The sequence below is a fragment of the Rhincodon typus genome, chromosome 1, assembly GCF_021869965.1.
Source record: "Rhincodon typus isolate 14 chromosome 1, sRhiTyp1.1, whole genome shotgun sequence".
NCBI classification, from domain to species: Eukaryota; Metazoa; Chordata; class Chondrichthyes; order Orectolobiformes; family Rhincodontidae; genus Rhincodon; species Rhincodon typus.
This window is the reverse complement of record NC_063332.1, coordinates 27,136,183-27,157,232: the sequence shown is the minus strand read 5'-3', so window position 1 is coordinate 27,157,232 and position 21,050 is coordinate 27,136,183. Positions and strand designations below refer to the sequence as shown.

At 41.3% G+C, this 21,050-nt stretch overlaps 1 protein-coding gene across 1 annotated transcript in view; it reads left to right on the top strand.

Moving 5' to 3' along the window:
- Positions 1-21,050, top strand: part of loxhd1a (lipoxygenase homology PLAT domains 1a) — a 131,150-nt gene that overhangs the window by 7,416 nt on the left and 102,684 nt on the right. The window contains exons 2-4 of the mRNA XM_048603627.1: positions 4,904-5,018; positions 15,573-15,653; positions 19,750-19,934. Of these exons, the coding sequence (XP_048459584.1) occupies positions 4,904-5,018; positions 15,573-15,653; positions 19,750-19,934 (381 nt within the window). The remainder of the gene's footprint in view (positions 1-4,903; positions 5,019-15,572; positions 15,654-19,749; positions 19,935-21,050) is intronic.

Here is a 21,050-nt window from a genome sequence, read left to right as displayed (position 1 = left end):
GCAATCGATCACTTTCTACTCCTTTAAAGATGAGTTACTTTTTAGCTTAGCGTCCTGTTACAGAAATCAATCAGGCTAGGGATTTCAGATGATTGGTAGATAACTGTCCCTATCAGCAACTGTCTGTTTAACTACGATAACAAGGGCAGTGGGGTATGCTTTCTGATCAATACCACCTGGTGCTTGGTTGTAGCGACCCTGGCAAGCCACTGCCCCCCTGACCTAGAATATCTTACAGTAAAATGCTGTCCCTAGTACCTACCATGAGAGTTACCTTCCGCCATCCTGACAGCAGTCTACATACCACCTATGCAGATGTGAAGAATGCCCTAGATGAGACCTACACTGCCACAAATACCCTACAGACAAAATTCCCCGAGGCCCTATTCATAGAGGCTGGTGACTTCAACCAGGTCAACTTCAAGCAAATGATACCAAAGTACCACCAACACATCTCCTGCCCCACCAGGTGACCGAACATTCTGGACCATTGCTACACAACAATCAAAGACGCCTACCGCTCAATCCCCTGTCCACACTTGAAAAAATCGGACCACAGCTCACTGTGTTCCTCCTCCCAGCTTACAAGCAGAAGCTGAAACAAGAGAATCCTTCACAAAACGAAGTACAGTGCTGATCCGAGGCAGCGGAAGACCGTCTCTGGGACTGCTTGGACTTGACAGATTGGACCGTGATCAAGTGTTCAGCGGAAAACCTAGACTAGTATGCCACTACAGTCATGGGCTTCATCAGCAAATATGAGGAGGACTGTGTACCAAAGAAGTCAATCCGAGTGTTCCCCAACCGTGGCAACACCTGCCCCGACAGGCCCAGACACACCTGTTCCCTCTGTCACTGCTTCAGAAGTCAGATCATTCTTCCTGGGAGTCAACCCAAGGAATGTGACGGGCCCGGACGGTGTCCCTGGCCGAGCACTCAGATCCTGTGCAGACCAGCTGGTGGAGGTATTCACTGACATCTTCAACCTTCCCCTCCTACAAGCTGAAGTCCCCACCTGCTTCAATGAGACCACATCATGCCTGTACCCAAGAAAACACATGCAGTGTGCCTTAATGACTACTGCCCAATAGCTCTGACTTCAATAATCATGAAGTGCTTCGAGAGGCTGGTCATGACCCACATCACCTCCAGTCTCCCAACCTGCCTTGATCCCCTACAGTTTGCCTACTGGCATAACAGGTTCACAGAGGATGTCATACACCTAGCCCTGCACTCATCCCTGGAACATCTGCACAACAAAGACACCTACGTCAGACTTCCTGCTTGTTGGCTACAGCTGCACCTTCAATGCCATTATCCCCTTCAGACTGATCTCAAAACTGTGTGACCTTGGTCTCAGCTTTGCCGTCTGCAACTGGATCTTCAGTTTTCTGACCTATTGGCCGTCATCAGTGATGGTAGTTAACTGCACCTCCCCCACAATAACACGCAACACTGTGGTCCCTCAAGGATGCATCCTCAACCGTCTACTGTACTCCCGGAACACCCACGACTGTGTTGCCAAATTCCGAATGAATGCCAAATATAAGTTTGCTGACGACACCACCATAGTGGGACAGATATCTAAAAACAATGAGTCAAAATACAGAAGAGAGGTAGAGGGCTTCGTGATGTGGTGCAATGAAAACAATCTGTCTCTCAACGTCAGCAAAACTAAAGAACTGATCATTGACTTCAGAAAGAAAGGAGGAGAACACGCCCCCATCTACATCAATGGAACTGATGTTGAGAGAGCGAAAAGCATCAAGTTCCTCAGAGCGACAATAACTGACGACCTGCCCTGGACTTCCCACGTAAATGCAACAGTCAAGAAGGCACAACAATGCCTCTTCTTTCTCAGGCGGCTCAGGAAATTTGGCACATCCATAAGGTCCCTCACCAACTTCTACAGATGCACCATTGAAAGCATACTGTCCGGGTGTATAATGGCCTGGTATGGCAACTGCTCTGTCCAGGACCATAAGAAACTACAGAAGATGGTATGAACAGCCCAGACCATCACGGAAGCCAACCTTCCATCCATGGACTCTATTTACACGGTTCACAGCCACAGAAAGGCGGCCAATATCATCAAAGACCCATTGCACCCTGGTAATGATCTCCTATAACCTCTTCTGTCAGGCAGAAGATACAGAAACCTGAACATGTGCACAAGCAGGTTCAGGAACAGCTTCTTCCTGGTCGTTATCAGACTGATGGATGGGCTCAAGCCTCAAATAACGTAACCTGTATGCCTCTAAGTCTTTTTGATCTGTACATCCTTTGCTTGCTGTGATCTGCCTGTAACACTCGCCAACAAAGCTTTTCACTGTATTTTGGTACACGCGACAATAAAAATCAATCAACAGGATATTTTAACTTACTTAAGGGCTGTTAGTTCTAGGTCAGAATCTGACCTTTAGTGTGAAATTAAACTTAAAAAGATTTGAAATTGAATTCCCATTTTGAACCAAATTCCCAGATATACTCAATAAAAACCGAAAGAACTGCGGATGCTGTAAATCAGGAACAAAACTAAAAGTTGCTGAAAATGCTCAGCAGGTCTGGCAGCATCTGTGAAGAAGAAAATCAGAGTTATTAGAAGTTAGAAGAACAGAGTGTTTGAAATCTGAGACGCCAAACAAGGACCGAGTTCATTGACTACAGAGCAGCTCTGGTACCCACTCTTCTGTATGCGTCAAAAATATGTACCATGTATAGCAGACACATCAAATCCCTGGTGAGTTAGTCCTGCACTGCCTTTGCAAAATCCTGCAAATCCACTGGCAGGTTTACCAATGTGAGCATCTTCTCCCTGTTCAACATCCCCAGTATTGCCAGGCACTGGTCACCGACATTGTTTGCATGCGTGCCACAAGACTCCCTAAACAAGTGTTGTACTCTGAGCTACAGACAGCAGAGGAAACACTACAAGGCCACACTGAAAGCCTCCCTAAACAGATGCAGCATCCCCACTGACATGGGAATAGCTTGCCCTAGAACATACAAACTGGAGAAGCATCTGCAAAGGCTCCAACCACTTTGAGTGTCACCAAATAGAGCATGTGGAGGCCAAGTGCAAGCAGCAGAAAGAGCACACAGAATCCAGAGTGCCCCACCCACCTGCCTCCTCAAACATCAGCTGCAGCAAACTCTGCAGCTCCAGGATTGGACGGTTCAGCTCCCCCACGTGCAAGTAAGGCATCCTCAACCATGAGGGACTGCCAAAGGAGGAGGAAGATATTGTGGACATTGCTTTGTGCCAAGATTAGAACAGTTCAAACTCAGCAAATACTGCTTCCCATTTGATGTTTGATTTGATTTGATTTCTTACTGTCACATGTACCGAGGTACAATGAAAAGTGTTTTCTTACGTGCCTTACGGACAGATCGTACTATACAACTGCATCAGGGTAGCACAACAGAGTACAGGATACAGTGTTACAGCTGCCGAGAAGGTGCAGAGAGAGATCGACATTAACATTTAGGAGGTTCATTATCAGCAGTCTGATAACAGCAGGGAAGAATCTGTTCTTGAATCTGTTTGTACGTGCATTCAGACATTTATATCTTCTGACCAATGAAAGAGTGTGGAAGAGAATATAACCGGGGTGGGTGGGGGGGCAGTCTTTGATTATGCTGATTGCCTTCCTGATGCAATGGCAAATATAGATGGAGTCAATGGATGGAAGGCTGGTTTGCATGATGGACTGGGCTGTGTTCAGAACTCTCTGTAGTTTCTTGTGGTCTTGGGAAGAGTAGTTGCCTTACCACGCTCTGAAGCATCAAGATAGGATGTTTACTATGGCGCATCTATAAAAATTTGTAAGAGCCGTTATGGACATCTCAAATTTCCTTAGCCTCCTGAAGAAGTAGAGGCGTTGCTGTGCTTTCTTGACTCTAGTGTCAACATGTGTGGATGAGAACAGATAGCTGGTGATTGTCAGCCCCAGGAACTTAACGCTGTCAACCATCTTCACCTCAGAACCAGCCTCCACTTTGCTTTCTGAAGTCAATAAGCAGCTTCTTCGTTTTGCTGACGTTGATGGAGAGCACGCAGAAAGTGAAACAACGCACAAATGTCTCACTTTTAGAGAATATGTAGTCAAAGACATTTAATGCTGTACATGTTTTGTCAGTTGGCCTCACAGTGTGGTGCTCTTGTACTTACTGGAAGCTACATGTATTAAAACACAGGACCCTGTTCTTTGGAGACAAAGGGACTTTTTTATTCACTTGTGGGACGTGAGTTTCATTGGCTGGGCCAGCATTTTATGCCCATCACCAGTTGCCACTAAGAACTTGGTAGTGAGCTGACTCCTTGAACTGCTGTATGTACACACACTGCAAACACATCTCAAAGTAGATACTGCCAAAGAACCATTTTTGAGGTGTGAACTCTATTATTGTGCAGGCCAATTCATCAGTCAATTTAGGCATAACAGGATCTCAGAAATGAGGTAAATGCCCATGGAAGACCATTAAACTGTTCTTAGCTAGAAGAACAAGTTGACAGAGTCTCTTTTTAACATTATTGGAAGGGATTGGGAGATGGAATTTGGGCGACACCGGAATCAATGAGATTTCTAGCCTGCATAACAAGCATCTTAAGTTCTAGTTGGTGGGAAACATCATTTCTTTTGTCCACTTTATTTTACTTGAAAAACAGTTTTGGAGTTGTTTAGATGGGTAGGAGGGTGTGGGGGAGCATTGCTGAGTTTCCCCAGCAGTTCTGTATTGTCCTCCTGAAATCATTGTTGTGCCCATGATTCAAATATATTCCTGACAGAAAGCTCATTGGGGTCCTGTTCCGGTAGATTTCCAATTTTGAGTCAAATGATCTCTAGTCAATCCTTCCATCTCCCTGAATTGTTTCATATTTCCTCTTGTCCTTCGTTTACAGTTTACGAAGTTGTAACTGTAACAGGTGATGTCCGAGGAGCCGGAACCGATGCCAATGTCTTTGTAACTCTCTTTGGCGAATGTGGGATCACACCAAAGGTGCACCTGACCAGCAAGTAAGTGAAATTTGTTTCCAGAGTTCAGGGCTATGAAATCAGATTGTTGTGCCATAATTATTCTGTAATTAATATTAATCTTGCCACCACTGAGGGGTATAAACAGAGAGGATGGCATTTATTTCATTCACAGCCACCTCCTGTGCTGATTGCATAACACTCAACACATTTCTAAGACTAACATTTCCATTAACGTTTAATAGTTGTGCATGGATTATCAGTGCATGTTTTTATTCAGCCTCACACCCAGGTTAGTTCATGTGAAACAAAGCCTGCATGATACCATCCAGGTTGCTACAAGTTTTGCTGACCTAAGGTTTTTACTTGCCATTAGTAATAGTTTCAATTAATACATCTTAAATAAAGTTACAGTCTTGTGGTAGCATAGCCGACCAGTCCAAAGCGCTGGATTCAGGTTCCAGTCTCTGAGGAGGCATGGGTTTGAATCCCTTTACTGCCTGGTAGTGTGCAGATATTTTCTAATCAGACTGTTCAGAACTTACAAACCTCCGGAGCAGAACCTAGCCACCTGGCTCGGAGCTAGTGACCTTACCTCTGCACCGAAGAGCCTTGTATTCCTTATCAAAGGCCTGTTAACTCCTTCAGGTGAGCAAGTTGTCTTCTGATCAGAGAGCTCTTGTGGGCAGGGTCCCACTTGCCTTAGAAAGGGTTGAGTAAGAATACCTAAATTTATATCTTCCTCAAAGTTTGATGCCTTATTATATTTGGTGCATTCATTTGGTGCACCAGGAAGAAAATGGGGAAAAGCAATCCCATGCTTGGAATGCAATGGTGATGTCTAAATTGCAACTAATTGTATTAAGTCAGAATCTTAATACAATTAATGACAACAGATTGTGTCAGCAGCCAATTTATGTTAAGACTTAATCATCACCGCTCAACTCAGGCTGATTTACTTGCTGCAGTTATTGCACTAGTTTGGAGGTTTAGGAGTTAAACACTTGGCTCCTTGTTGACATACGTGGTGAAAAGATGACCAAAGACTGCATATGGCAATTCAGAGAATGACTGTTTTACCAGGTGAATTGAAATAACTTCTTTTTTTAAATAAAAACAAATAAGTTGTCAATATACACACAACCATTAAGCACTTAATGATTGAATTGAAATAATTAATGGAAGAAAACTGCCAACTGTTCAACATCCCCATCTGAATGTATCACACCTAATCTTGCAACCCTCTGAATGGAATTCGAAGCTTGTTTCTTTGTGAAAGTTCTAGGAGCTACAATTATTCTAAATAGCAGCCCTACTGTTTGACATTATTCTTTCTAGGGATATGGGTATTTGTCCATCTGCAGTATTAGTTGGCAGCCCAGATGTTTTTACAAAAGAACTCAAATTGGAATGGAGAGCACCTTGTCACTGAGACTTTCTTTGGGTATTTTTGTGATCAGTCGCTGTTACTTTTGAAGCACACCTGTACCACCATGCCACACCCAGCCAAGCCTGGGCCAGGACTTGGTCCCTCTCAAGATTAGATCCCCATAGCGCTGGCCTCCAGTTAGGATCAGAACCGCCTGCAATCTGAAGCAGGCCTATCAATCAGTTTGACCTCCAGACTGGTCACCTGTGAGTGTCAATAGGCGCAAGCTGTGAAATTAAATATTTTTGCATTTCCCCTCCAAGACCCCAAGAAAACAGTTAAGGAACCAAGCAACCTTTCTAGTTTCCCAGAATATTTTTCAGAATAACTAAAAGGATTTAGTTTAAGACTGAGAAAGAAGCTTTCTATTGTTTGTGTAACTGACATGGTGTGGCTGCAGCTTGGAAATTATTGTTCACATGGCAAAACTGCAGGACCTGCTATCAGATTAAAAAGTCACTGCTCTGGGAGAAAAATATACAGTTCAAGCCTAGGTTTTTGGAAGGTTCTAAGGTCTTCAAATAAAACCTTAATTAAAAATACAAAAGAAAGTAAATAAATAAATTTTATCATGTTTTTAAGAAGTTTGTATTTCTTTTATTTATTTATTTTTTTATCTGAGTTTGATCATTAGAAATTTCATGTGCTGACAGAAATATACAGTCATATTCTGCGATAACATCTTTTGAATGTTTCAATTTGTTTATGATCGTAAAATGTTGACATGTTGATAAGACCTTCCAATGGCAGAATTTTATCCACAGTTTTGCACTATGATATGACATAGGGCTTCATATTAAAAAGACTACACAAGGTTGTGGTGTATGCAACATGTCTGTTTAATGATTCACTTCATGCAGCAACATTGCAGTGAGTTCATGATGTTAATTGACATAATGGGAAATATTTGATTAGCAATTTAACAACGACAGTGCCTAAAATGGTGCTGTGAATAACAAGATTTACGGCTTCTTCCAACTTCTTATACCAGCTGCAAGTAGCTTCTAGACATGAGTTGAAAATGAGCTAAATGAAAAAGAATTGAACTTAGCACAAAGATGCAAGATACAAGAGAAAAGTGTTTTTTGTCTAATAATTGAAAGCACTTAATACAAGAATGTAATTTAATCATTATAGATCAAAGTTAACTTTGAGTGCAAGAAAGTGATTGTTAAGTATGTGCCATATTTATTATTTAAATTAAATGAAACCATTGTTCCCCTGTTGTAAAATAACCTTAACCTAAATGTATTTATCCATTTCAACAGCACAGAGAAGAGGTATCCACTGACACTTTAGGTTCACATTCAGCAAACAAAAGAAGAAAGATACTGGATTTGACTACTTAGATGTGTTTGTGTTGGCTTTCAAGAAAATACATTAAATTTTAGACCTGTTTTGCTATGTTTTGTCTTTTGCAGTAATGCAATCCTGCTCAGTATACCCCTGCACTTATCCACATCATGGTCAGCATTTAATGGAGGTGATGGGGGCCTTGCCTGCAATTAGAGAGTCAGCAGGAGCCTGTATCATGTCTTATAAGGAAGGCCCAATGCATTAAGTACTACTTAGTCATTTAACTGGATAATGGTGAGCATTCTGCGAGATCGAGGGCCCTAAGAGTGTAAGTTCCACCCATTGATACTCAGAAATCTGCAGCTCTATTACGCAGCAACATTATTGAAGAGGTGGTGCCTCCTGGCAGCACAATGCCTACCCATTGGGCAAGATGGTCTCGGGATCCCAGGCCACAATGGAGTGATAGCAGTTGTGGGGTCTTTCAGTGGGTGGCATGGCAAAAGAGGTGAGAGGGTTCGGCAGCAACAGCAAGGGAATGGCCCTCAGCAGGTCTTCCCCATCTCAAGGAACAACGGTCTCCTTGTCACAAATTGCCTTTGAACAAGGGATGAGCCACCAGGAGCATGGGTTGGTTTGTTGTTATTCATGCATGATGAACTCCCCCAACCACTGTCAGGGCTATTAAGCCCTTGGGAGGCATGTCAACAAACTACGTCTGGTTTGCTAGTGTCCTCCACGGACGGGTTTGGGGTTGAGGTTGTATCGGCCATTCTGAGCCCAAAATAGTGGCATAAATCGGGTGCTCAACTCATAGATGACTATTTGTGGCATTTTATCTCCTTTAGTTTATTGGCAATCTCTTTCTGCTGTTAAAAGTTATGGAAAAGCTGGGAGGATCTTGAGGACAGCTTTTATCAGGGAAATTTGTATAACCATTGAGAGAAGAATGAGTCAGGCTTGAAACATTCCCCTGGAACAATGCATCCTGCTGAAACTACATCTTTGCTGTTTGGAAGAGCTTTTGCACATTTTTCCCCTGTAGTTTCCTCCTGCTAAGCTTTGGAGTTTTTGTGCAAGCTGTAGCACAAGTTACCAGTCACTTTTCGAAGTGGTCATTACATATGTATAAACTGAGGCAATGACTGGCATTAGGCTTGTTTTAAGAAGATGATGAACATGATTCTGCAACTTCTGTTGTTACCCCACATCGACACAGGTTCAATTTCCAGCAGGGGATCAGAACCGCTCTTTGATGCTGGGTATTAAGTTTAAGTTTGACAAACCATAGCAAAAAGGATGGAATATCATGTATCTTCAGATGTAACAAGATCATCCAATGTCCGGCTGGTTCTTTGAGATGTAAGAAAACACATGAGATTCTAGACCTTCTTATCATGTGCTGTTAAAGAATCAATGGTTTCTTCAATTAACCTGTGATTCCATTCTATTTATTAATGTTTTGTTCTTTTCAATTGTGCTGTAATTACTTTGTTGTGACTTTCTCAGTACAATTTATGGGAGAGTATTTGAACCACAATATATTGTGGTAATGTACAGCAGTGACTAACCGCGGCACAGTATTATTGTCCCATGTGCATTGAGGCCATGTGCGATTCAGCATTAGGAACATGAAAGTCCTGTTGGTCACATTACTGTACAGCTGCCCATTACGGTTAATAAATATGACCCTGTCACTAAAACAATCACTTGAACTTATTTTAGCTTCACTTTTTAAAGTAAAATGAAGAATGTATTTATTCCCTGAGTCCACAATGGGTCCATCGGCTGCATTTTATGCAGCGGCGGTAACCATGGCAAACGGGTCCACTTAAACATGGTAGAGAACGAGATGCTGCAAAATTACCCCAGGATTTAATCTGATGAATGGAAAGGTCTGTCGCAGCATTTCTGGCTGGTACAGAGGAATGTCAGTTAAACTTATGAACGAACCAGTTGACACTTATTATCCCTGAAATGAAGGCCTCACTCCAGTTCACAAAGTTGCCCATCAAATGGTGTCTGCTTTTCCAGGGACTCTCTGGTGACTGAAAGGCCCTTGGCTCTCGGCCGCTCTGTGTTTGATTCAGACGTATGGGCAATGGGCCACTGCCTCCGACCTCTGTGTCCCTGTTTCCCAGGGTATCCATCCTGTCTTCACTCAATTGGGCTCTGGGGCTCTCAGTGTGACCCATGCCTCTGATGGGACAGGAATGGCCTGCAGCCACTGCTCCCACTGGCACCACCAGCAGTGCTGAGCTACCATCTTGTGGCCAAGAGGTTTACTACTTTGGGGACCTCCATCACCGGGGAGACCAGGTGGCGACATCATGAGAGTCTGGAAATGTATGTTTCCTTGGTGCATCCCCATGGACCTGTCGGGGTTCAAGCTCTGCTTCACAAATGGTGCACAAGATCCCAATGGGTGTGTGAGTTGCCCAGCTCGTGAGCATTCCAGTGGAGGATGGTTTATTGAGGCTCTGGCACTATTCAGTGTTTGTCACTTATGGGGATGGGACACAATTCACTAAACGATTGTGAGGTTCACCGTTTTGGCTCAGAATCTTCAAACCCCAGAAAGTCTCTGCTGGAGCAGCTAATGATGCTGTTTAAAGTGTCAGTACCTGGGGGATTTCATGGGGAAACAAACACTGTATCTGTGTAGTCCGTCTCATTTTAGGATGATTAGGAAAGAAGTCACCCACGAAATTGTGTGGGGTCTCCATATCATAGAATCCCTACAGTGTGGAAGCAGGCTATTTGGCCCATCGAATCCACACCAACCCTCCGAAGAGCATCCCACCTAGACCCACCCTATGCCTGCAACCCTACATTTCCCATGGCTAATCCACTTAGCCTGCACATCTTCGGATATATAGCTGAAGAAATAAACCTCCTTTTGGCAACTACCAAATACATACGTTGCTGTTTTCTTTTCAGGTAGGATATAGTGACTATAAACCTTGAACAAAAGAGTATAACTAATCTTGCCTTCATGTTCAATGCATTTACTGCGCCATTTTATTAGCTTTGAGCCCTGAAGTCTCAAAATTTTAATTTTCAGTGCTTAGATGATAATCTGGTATAGCAAATCACATTGTCAAATCAGGCTTACTTCTATTTGACTCAAAGACAACTGATTATCTGAAAATCTGGATACTGTTAAGACACAATTTATGGTTTAGGTCATGAAAATAAGCTTCAATGCTGCTGCGAATTTGCTGTCCAAGTGATTTTTCTACAACCCCCACACCCACTCTCATTGCAATGTTTAGCCATCTTTCAAAAAGGTTCTGATTTGTCATTGAAAACACAGAAAGCCATGATAAGAGGGTAGAAAATAATGTACCAACATTTAAGGAGCTAACATTAATCCTTTGTTGCCCTTTTTTTTCTCTCAGAATGTCCAGATTTTGGGATTGAGAAAATGCATGAGATTTCAGACGGATTTATCAGGATTTGGCTAACCTTTGAATGTAGGAATTTGGAGACTGAAGATGAACTGGGCTATCTAAGATTTACCAAATCTGATAAAGACGATGAAATATCATGAATCTTCAACTGTTTCTTCGCTTGTTGCTGGCGGCTGCTGTTTTCTTTTTCTTCAGCAACTTGGAGGAAAAAGAATACATGAAATTTTAGACCAATTTATCATGTGTGCACTTCAGGCATTCTGTAAAACTGGCTATTGGATCAAGGAAGTACACATCATAATAAATGGGATGGAATATCATGTATCTTTTTTTTAAGTGTTCAATTGATAAACAACTTGCTCCCTATTCTAAAAATAACAAGTAGGTACATAATCCATACACGTAAGTATTACGGGCAAATTCTCCTGCTGGAGCCTGGTTTGTTATTTTAATGTTGTTTTCAGTTTAAATTCACACTTGGATAATGGTGAAAGTATTACAGATGGTCGGTCATTTCAAAAAACATTGGCACGATGATAATTATCCATGTAGCTATAGAAGAGAAAGATGACCAATTGATTTTATTATATAAAGCGACAGTGAGAATGTACATTCATATGATGAATTGAAAAAAAAACTATATGAATAATAAGATATAGAAACAAAATTGTATAATTATTAAATAAAGCTCATCATTCATATATATTTAAATGTTTCTTGTTAAGTTAAATTATGATTGCCTGTATTGGGGAAAATAACATGTCAAACAAGTGCATGTTGCTTTGAGGTTGCAGTTGAAGCCTATTTTGGGAGCAATGTAGAAGGAGCTAACCTATGCTTTACCTGACATAGGAGAGCTTGGTGCATTACACAAAGTATTTCACAAACCCATTGTTAGGTGTCTGTCAAAGGGAAAATGTTAGAAGCTATTATTAAAGACAGCATAACAGGCCTCTAAGTACAAGGTAATCAGGCACCACCAACACGGTTTTGTGGAAAGGAATTTATTGGAGTTCTTTGAAGAACTAACTTGTTTTTTTGATTTGATTTATTATTGTCACATATATTGAGATACAGTGAAAAGTATTGTTTTGTGTGTTAACCAAAGGAAACATAGCTTACATAAGTAGATCAGGGTAATAGATGAGAATGTAGGATATAGTCTTATGTTGTGGATAAAGAGGAACTAGTGGATGTATTGTACTTAGATTCCTGGAAGGCATTTGATAAGGTGCCACATCAAAGGTTACTGTGTAAAGTGGTGTAGGGGGTAACACATTGCCATGGATAGAAGATGCCACAGCACTGATCTTGTGGCATACCACTTGTGACATTCTGCCAGCACAAAAAAATGCTATTTGTCCCTACTGTCTGCTTCCTGTTAGCTAGCCAATCCTCCTGAGGTGTTGTGTCCATTTTCAAGTCTAAAAACAGGGTCATAGTGGGAAACAGTTTGGGGAGCACTGGCTTAAGGTATTCACTGGTCACTGAATCAGTTAATCTCTATAAAAGTTCAAACAACTTTCTGTAATTATGGATTGTCATTAATATTTTTTCCTCACCCTTTCGACAATTTTCAATTAATGATGCTTATTATCAATTAGCCTTCCTTCGGTAACAGACATTCCTGGAGGGATAGTTTAACTTCAAATTGTATTCAGGATTAACCCCTTTCCATTTCCATTTAATTTTTTTGAATACTTGTATAAGCTTCCCTGATTGAAACTGTTAATTTTGCTAACATTTCCTCTTAATCGAGGCTTGTTGAACTATCAATCAACTTTGTCCACTTATTTTTCTTGTGGCTTCATCAGAATCACAGAGGAGGCCATTCAGCTCTTTGTGTCTGTGTCAGCTTTATAATTACAGCAAGTTCTATCTAGAACATTAAACACACAGAGAGCATTGTGCTATCCATTGTTCTGTCTTATTACAAATATTGTGTAGATCTACGTGCAGATCTTCAACCTCACTCCTCCCCCAAGCCTCTGTCAATGACGCCCCGCCCATGTCTCTTCAGTCACCAACTCCCCCCTCCCCAACAAATTTAGTGGTATTTGCAAATCACACCAACTTCTGTTGTGTATATTTATTGATCAGACGTGTTTTAGTGTTACAGACAGGAAAGAGAGATAAATTTAGTTATTTTATTATTTTCATTTTACATCTGTAAGCAGAGTTGTTTTTATAATTTTTATTACTTTTTTCACTTACTTTCTTAAAAAGAGTTTCACTGAGCATTTCACTTGTGAAACACCGTTTTAAAATGACCAATAACATGCTGTCTTTTCATTTAAGTCAAAATAGTTTATTCACGATTCAAAACCAAGGGATGATAGTCACAACACACAGACTCTTACAAGCATACAAGGAAGGGGAATAAAAGGAAAGTGTTTTCAGAAAGAGTAACTGAAGAAAAAGGACATTAATTTGCATGATTTTTGTTTGGGTACAGAAGGTTGGTATCCAGTGAAGGTTCTTTTCCAAAGGAGTTTTTATTCAAGTGGGTGAAATTGAATGAAGTTGCAGAATCCCTTTTAAAGTTGATCAAGGCCCAGCAAGATATTGTTGGAGTGCAGACTTTTTTCACTTTTGAGATGAATACAAGTTTTATTCCAGAACAAAGTTTTGAAGAAGATTTGGCCTGTAGGCAAGCTTAGCCAAGCCTGGACTCTGGTTGTGGAATTACCAGTTAGATTCTTAAACATTGCTAAAAGAAGTTTGTTTTCCTACCTGGTGTGAGAGTTAAAGTTAACAGCTATCCGTTCTTGTAACATACCCACGCCGACAATGGCCCAAACAATCAAAACCCACTTCTCATGCTGCATAAATTGGTCACCCTTTTTACAAGTAAGTTTCTTGTGTCTGTCTCTTTATCAATGTTTAACTTCTGTGCTGCAAAACAATTAGTTAGATTTTTACAAGACTACAATATCAACAGTAGACTAGCTGTTTTTAACCTCACTGAGGCAAGGGTTCAGAAATGTATTATTAAAGCTACTTCAAAGATCAGAAGAGTTTTGGTCATGTGATTGGTCCATTCAGCAGACAGTTTCAGTTTAGCAGTTGGTTTACATATCTCTGGCCAGGGATTCAGTATTCACTGTAAGTATAAGTAGAATTATTAGCACCTCTGCAAGCATAACAAGGTTAGGCTTCTGTGGCCCTGGTCCAAATCAGTTACTTATTGTATGACATGGATGATGGACCATTAGTACCACTTTGGGCATAATGATTTTCAATAATTCCCTTTTGTTCTCAATCCCTAACAGGGAGACGCAACCTCTATTATACTATCATACTTTAGCATTAGTTTGACTTCAGTGTCCACACATTGGAGTGTGTGTGAGATTCCAGGAGGATGCTGGTTTTAGCTTTGTCCTTTATAATTATACTGGGGGATGTCTTCTAGAATTGTAACATACTCACAAAAATCATGTGACTGATAGCACCCATATTTGGTCCAGCAAAGTCCATTTCGAAATAAACAAGGAAGTACGATTTTTAAAATAATTTAAGATCTCACATCAGGTCTTGTGAGCATGACATCCAGCATTGTTAAATGGAACATTCCATTCAGTGTCTTTCCACATTGCAACATCATTTCTCTCACTAACAGTTGTTTCATGCTTTATTTTAGCCCATTCATTAACCACTGCTTTTACCAAAAAATTGCACTTTTCTAGTGTGATAATCTTCCATCTGGAATTATACAAAGTTTTGGAAGTCCAGGTGGATTATGCTTTAAAACATTCCACCAACCTTTTTAAAAGTATTTATGTGCTCAGAAATAGCAAGGAGGAAATTAAATTCTTAAAAGATGAAAATACCTTTTCATCTACCATGCAGAAATCTACCATGTAATTTGAAACCATATAAAAGTTGTAAATTGGGATACTGGAAGTTAAATCTCCTCAGAAAGGGCACTTAACTCAGAAGTTACTGTTGATCACATTGGCAGATGAATGCTAAATGCCTTGGCATAACATTGCTCTGTCTCTTAATTTTCACAAAGGTATAAGCCTACCCTGTAGGGAATATCATGCAAACACATTCAGTTTCATCCACTCATATTAGCAGCAGCCATTTTTGCAGTATCATTGGTTATCAACTTTGACTTTAATTAATTTTGAAATATTATGTTTGAAAAGGACTACAAGTTGTTGACGGGTCCATCTCAAGATTGAAAAGATAAATATGACTTTTTATATTGTATTTGCATGAATATCTAAAAAAATTGTTTTAGTTATTTTGACAAATACCTTTATAAGCTTTGTTTTAGTGAATGCAATATTTTTGGTGATAACGTGGAATACAGCCAAAAATTGCATCCACATTTGGTTTTAAAAAATGCATGTCTTCTCAAGTTTGCCTGCTGGTTCCAACAAACTGATATCAAAGTTCACTTTTGGCACGTAAATTTCTATTAAAACATTTTGCATAATGTGTGCATTGCAGAAGTAGAACAGCCTTTGAGAAAAACAAAACCGATGTTTTCAGGATCAAGACCAACAATGTGGGGCCAATAAAGAAAATAAGGTATTTTCATGTCTCTGCTTATTATTTTCTATTCATTTTTTTCTTCTGGCAAAACATCTTCTCTCCAGAAGACATTGAGCTCTTGTTGGAGTGCACTAGTACCATTCAATCTGTAATCTTTTCCCTATGAGACCATTATTGGTGTGTAGGACTTGATAGTGAATATTAATAGACTACTCGATCATGATGCTATTACAAGTAATTTAATCTCAACAACATGCTCGCACACAAGGTCACTAATACAAATGGGAACCAAGGTTAATTTGCTTCTATGAATTCAGGAGGGATATGGTCAGTAGTAACTTCTATAACAATGCTGCTTCTGAATACAAATCAACAACTAACCTAGCACCATTCTAGTCTGTCTGGCATATTATTTCAGAGGTATGATCTTTTAAGTTTCCCTATCATTTAAGAAACCGAAGGCACTGTCTGAATGCATGAATGAATAATTTATTTATTGTCACATGTATCTTGAAGCTACAATCAAAAGTGTTTTGTCAACACAGTTTTGAGGTAAAATAAGGATAAATAGAAATTATTTAAATAAGAGTTCACTTTCTGTCCAAATTGGGGTATTGAGCACGGCCTCAGGGCTTCTGCCAAATCTCTGAAAGTTGTTCCGGTCCTCAAGGAGTCCCATTCCGGGAACAGTACTGACAATGCCGATGCCCCAGGAGACCCCGGGTCTGCTGCCGCTGCTATCTCGCCAGAAACCACTAACAGTCCAGCCTCCAGCCGCCAGGAGTTCCTGCTCCAAGCACTGCAACTACTGAGTCCAGGCTCCAGGCCTACTGCCCCAGGAGTCCCCGCTCCATGCTCTGCCACTACCAAGAGTCCAGCCTCCAGTCTACAGCCACCAGGAGTTCCTGCTCCAGGCAGTGCCACTTCCAAGTGACCAGGCTCCAGGCCTAGAAGCCATTCTCTGGGCACTGCCTCCAACAAGAGCGTCTCATTGTAAAATCATCATAGAATCCCTACAGTGTGGAAACAGGCCCTTCGGCCCAACAAGTCCACACCAATCCTCAGAGCATCCCACCCAGACCTATTCCCCCTATAACCTACCTAATCTACACATCCCTGAACACTACAGGCAATGCCAATCCACCCAGCCTGCACATCTCTGGACTGTGGGAGGAAACTCTGTAGAGAGTCTGTTATAACATTGCAAAATGTCTAAAGTTAAATTCTTGGTCTGTACTTGGTTATTTGTCACTTGTCAGGACAGCAAATCAAATGTTAAATATGGAAGTTGTATTCCTTGATTAGGAAAGGAAAAGTGCATTAGTTGTTCCACTGCTGTTTGCAATTTCCTGGCAAGTGTCTTGTGTGTGGACATCAAGTGGGAGAAATAGTCATCACATTATTAAATGGTTCTGTAGAAAAAAAGTGCCAATGAAAGAGAGAATTAAAATGGAAAGGAACCTGTTTTACAAGCACTGAAGCACTTTGAAGTGTAGTCCGTGCGATAATATAGAGAAATGTGGCAGCCAATTTGCATCCTGCAAACTCCCACAAACAAAGACGAACAATTAGATAATCTGTTTCTGCTGGTGTTGGTTAAGGGATAAACGACAACAAGGAGCTAAGACTTTCCTGCTCTTCCTAAAAAAGTGTTGTGCTATCATTTACATCTATCTGAAAGGCAAAAAGTCACACCTTTTAGTTCACGGTACTCCTGCAGTACTGCATTCTAGGATGAAGGGGTAAATTTATAAAGAAAGATTGAACAGTTTGGGCCTATGCTCGTTAGAGTTTAGAAGAATTACACTTGCTTTTATCAGTCAAGGCATAGATTATGACAGCAGGGAAATTATGCTGAAGCTGTGATTAGGCCACAGCTTTCTGGTCACCACACTACAGGAAGGCTGTGATTGCACTTGAGGGGATGTATAAGAGACTCATTAGGATGTTGCCTGGGATGGAGCATTTCAGCAATGAAGAGGCTGGATAAGCTCAGGTTGTTTTCATTGGAGAAGAGAAGGTTGAGGTGGAACCTGATGGAGGTATCTGAGATTATGAGAGGCATGGACGGCATGACTAGAAAGCAGCTGATCCCCGTAGTCGAAGGGTCAATAACAAGGGGGCATGTCTTAAAGTGAAAGGCAGAAGGCTTAGAAGGGATTTAAGAGAACAAAATTTCATGCAAAGGGTGGTGGTGGTCTGGAAAGCACTGTCTGGGAGGGTAATTGATGGGAGGGAGTGGGGTTTAAGCCTCACAGCCTTGAAGAATTGTTTAGATAAGCACTTGAAGTATCATAGCATTCATGACTTGAGCTTAGTGCTGGAAATTGGGACTAGTATAAGTAATAGTATATTTTTGGCAGTACAGACTTGATGGGCTGAAGGGCCTCATCTGTGCTTTTTGATTCTATGATTCCGAGAGAGAGATAATCTTCTTGAAATATATGATTCTGAGGAGATTTGACAAAGAAGATGCTAACAGGATGTTTCCACTCATTGGGAAATTTAGAACTAGTGTACACAGTTTTAAAATAATGGGTCTCCCATAGAATCCCTTCAGTGTGGAAGCGGGTCATTTGACCCATCGAGTCCACACTGACCCTCCAAAGAGCATCCCTCCCAGACCCATCCTATCCCTATAACTTTGCATTTCCCATGGCTAACCCACCTAGATTGCACGCCCCTGGACACTATGGGATAATTTAGCATGGCCAATCCTCCAAACCTGCACAACATTTGAATTGTGGGAGAAAACCCAAGTACCTGGAGGAAACCCACACAGACACAGGGAAAACGTGCAAACTCCACAGACAGTTGCCTGAGGCTGGAATCAAATCTGGGTCCCTGGCACTGTGAGGCAGCAGTGCTAACCACTGAGCCACTGCGCCACTGTTAAAATGAAGATGAAAAGGAATTTCTTCTTACAGAGTTAGTGTTGTTGGTGTTTGGAATTCTATCACTCACCCCCGGTGAGCATTGAAGGCTTGTTAATTGAGTATATTTAAGGCTGAGTTAAGGCAGATTTTTGATTTATAAAAGGGTCAAAGGTTAAGGGGACAAGCACAAAAGTGGAGTTAAGGCTACAATCAGATCAGCCAATGATATCATCGAAAGGCTAAGCAGGCGTTTTCTTTTACTGACATGTAGGATGTGGGCATCAATGACTGGCCAGCCCATATTACCCATCCCTAACTGCCCTGGAACTGCTTGCTAGGTCATTTCAGAGGGCAGTTGAGAGTAAAGCACATTGCTGTTGGTCTGGAGTTACATGTAGGCCAGACCAGGTGAGGATAGCAGATTTCATTCCCTGAAGGATATTAGTGAACCAGATAGGTTTTTCTGACAATTGACAATGTAGATTCTTAATTTCATATTTTTTTTAAATTGAATTCACATTCCACCATCAGCCATGTGGGATTCAAACCTGGCTCCCCAGAGAGTTAGCTGAGTTTCTGGGTTAATAGTCTGAGGATAATACTACTAGGCCATCGCCTCCCCAAAGGAGGAGCCCAATAGCCTATAATCCACCTCTTTTTTCTATACTCTTAAATGAAGGCACCGGAGTAGGACTTGAATTGTTGGATTTCTGGTTACTAATGACAACAAGGAGATATGTGGATAATGGGAAAAATGGCTTAGGGTTAGATGTTCAGTTATCTTTGGGTTGAATGGTGGAACAGATTCAAAGGGACAATTGACCTCCTCCTGCTCCTTTCTCAGTTCCTCTTCGAATCACTCTATGTTCAAGATCCTGGTCTATGGGATTTGGTCTTTTACTTGAATATCTCAGTACAGAAAGCGAGGATTTGTGGATGATTCCTAGTCTGAAGGTTAATAAGGAATTCTGATTGGAAGAGCACAAATGTGGAGGTCAGCTGAAGATACAATCAGGCAAAATTTCAGGAGGTAAGAAACATTTATGGGACTGGAGCCCAGCAAGGAACCGATGATAAGACCGTATGCTCAAAGTGCAAAATTAAGCTTGGGAAAGTGAATTGGCAGAGAAAGATTGCAGACAAAAATTGTTACCAACCTAAATGTAACCATGTAGTCTGTCATTGGCGATAATTTCCTCTAGTTTTTCTTACTCAACTACCTGTCTGTAATGCTTTGCCCCTTTGCCATGTATTAGGATTGAACATGACAACACAGGAATGAGTGCCAGTTGGTTCTTGGATCGGCTCGTGATCACTGACATGAACCGCCCCCACCTCCGTTTTTATTTCCCTTGTAACCAGTGGCTTAGTAAAGAGGAAGGAGATGGACTCTATGTGCGGGATCTGCTAGGAAGTTTGAACCCAATGGATGTACCCAAGTGTAAGCCATGTCTCATTCTTGCTACTACACTATATCTTAAGAAAGGGGCAACATCAAGTAAAACTGTTCAGCTTGTCCCTTCTGCTGACAATCTGTTATAGGCTGATTATGCTTCGCACTTAAAATCTCCCAATGAAAGATTCCCCAAGGCTTGTTCAGTCTCCAAAAGGCAATCAAGCAGAACTTCTACTCTACCTTATCTGCAATACCTTAGACCTTGTCAATGACACTTACAAAGACACCAATTCAATAATCAACTATCATCCGCTGTCTTGTAACTGCTTCCTAACTACCTCTTAGGTTGATGAGCAAACGACAGATGACAGCAAGTTACCAGCAGAATAAAACATAATTACATACACAGTATAAATGGATGTATCCAGCCCACAAATTATGGGATCTCCAGTCCCCACTTACAACAAATGCATGACAAGTTCCTGCATCTATTCTATACGCAGGTTGACAAAATAATTTGTTTGATTTAGAAATGCTATATATATATATGTGTGCAAAAGTTGATCTTGTGTAAAGGCTGACCCCATTTTTTGGCCAAAAAGATTTAATTTTCATATATCCCATGTTAAATTCAACCCTAGTTTTTCAGGGAGAAAGCCCAAATACTTCAGAGGCAAAGCAAACCTGGAGATGTGAAAATTCACTTTTGCCATATACCTATAAATACTAATGAAATTCAGAATTTCAAGTGTTAAGTTTTGTTTCGACCTATTCAAACCATTAAAGTCAACAAGGTGCAGGGCTGGATGAACACAGCAGGCCAAGCAGCATCATAGGAGCAGAGAGGCTGACGTTTCGGGCCTAGACCCTTCATCAGAAAAGGGGGAGGGGAAGGGGGTTTTGAAATAAATAGGGAGAGAGTGGGAGGCGGATAGAAGAGGGATAGAGGAGAGGATAGGTGGAGAGGAAACAAACAGGTCGAAGAGGCGGGGATGGGGCCAGGAAAGGTGAGTGTAGGTAGGGAGTTGGGAAGGGGATAGGTCAGTCCAGGGAGGACGGACAGGTCAAGGGGGCGGGATGAGGTTGGTCGGTAGGAGATGGAGGTGCGGCTTGGGGTGGGAGGAGGGGATAGGTGGGAGGAAGAACAGGTTAGGGAGGCAG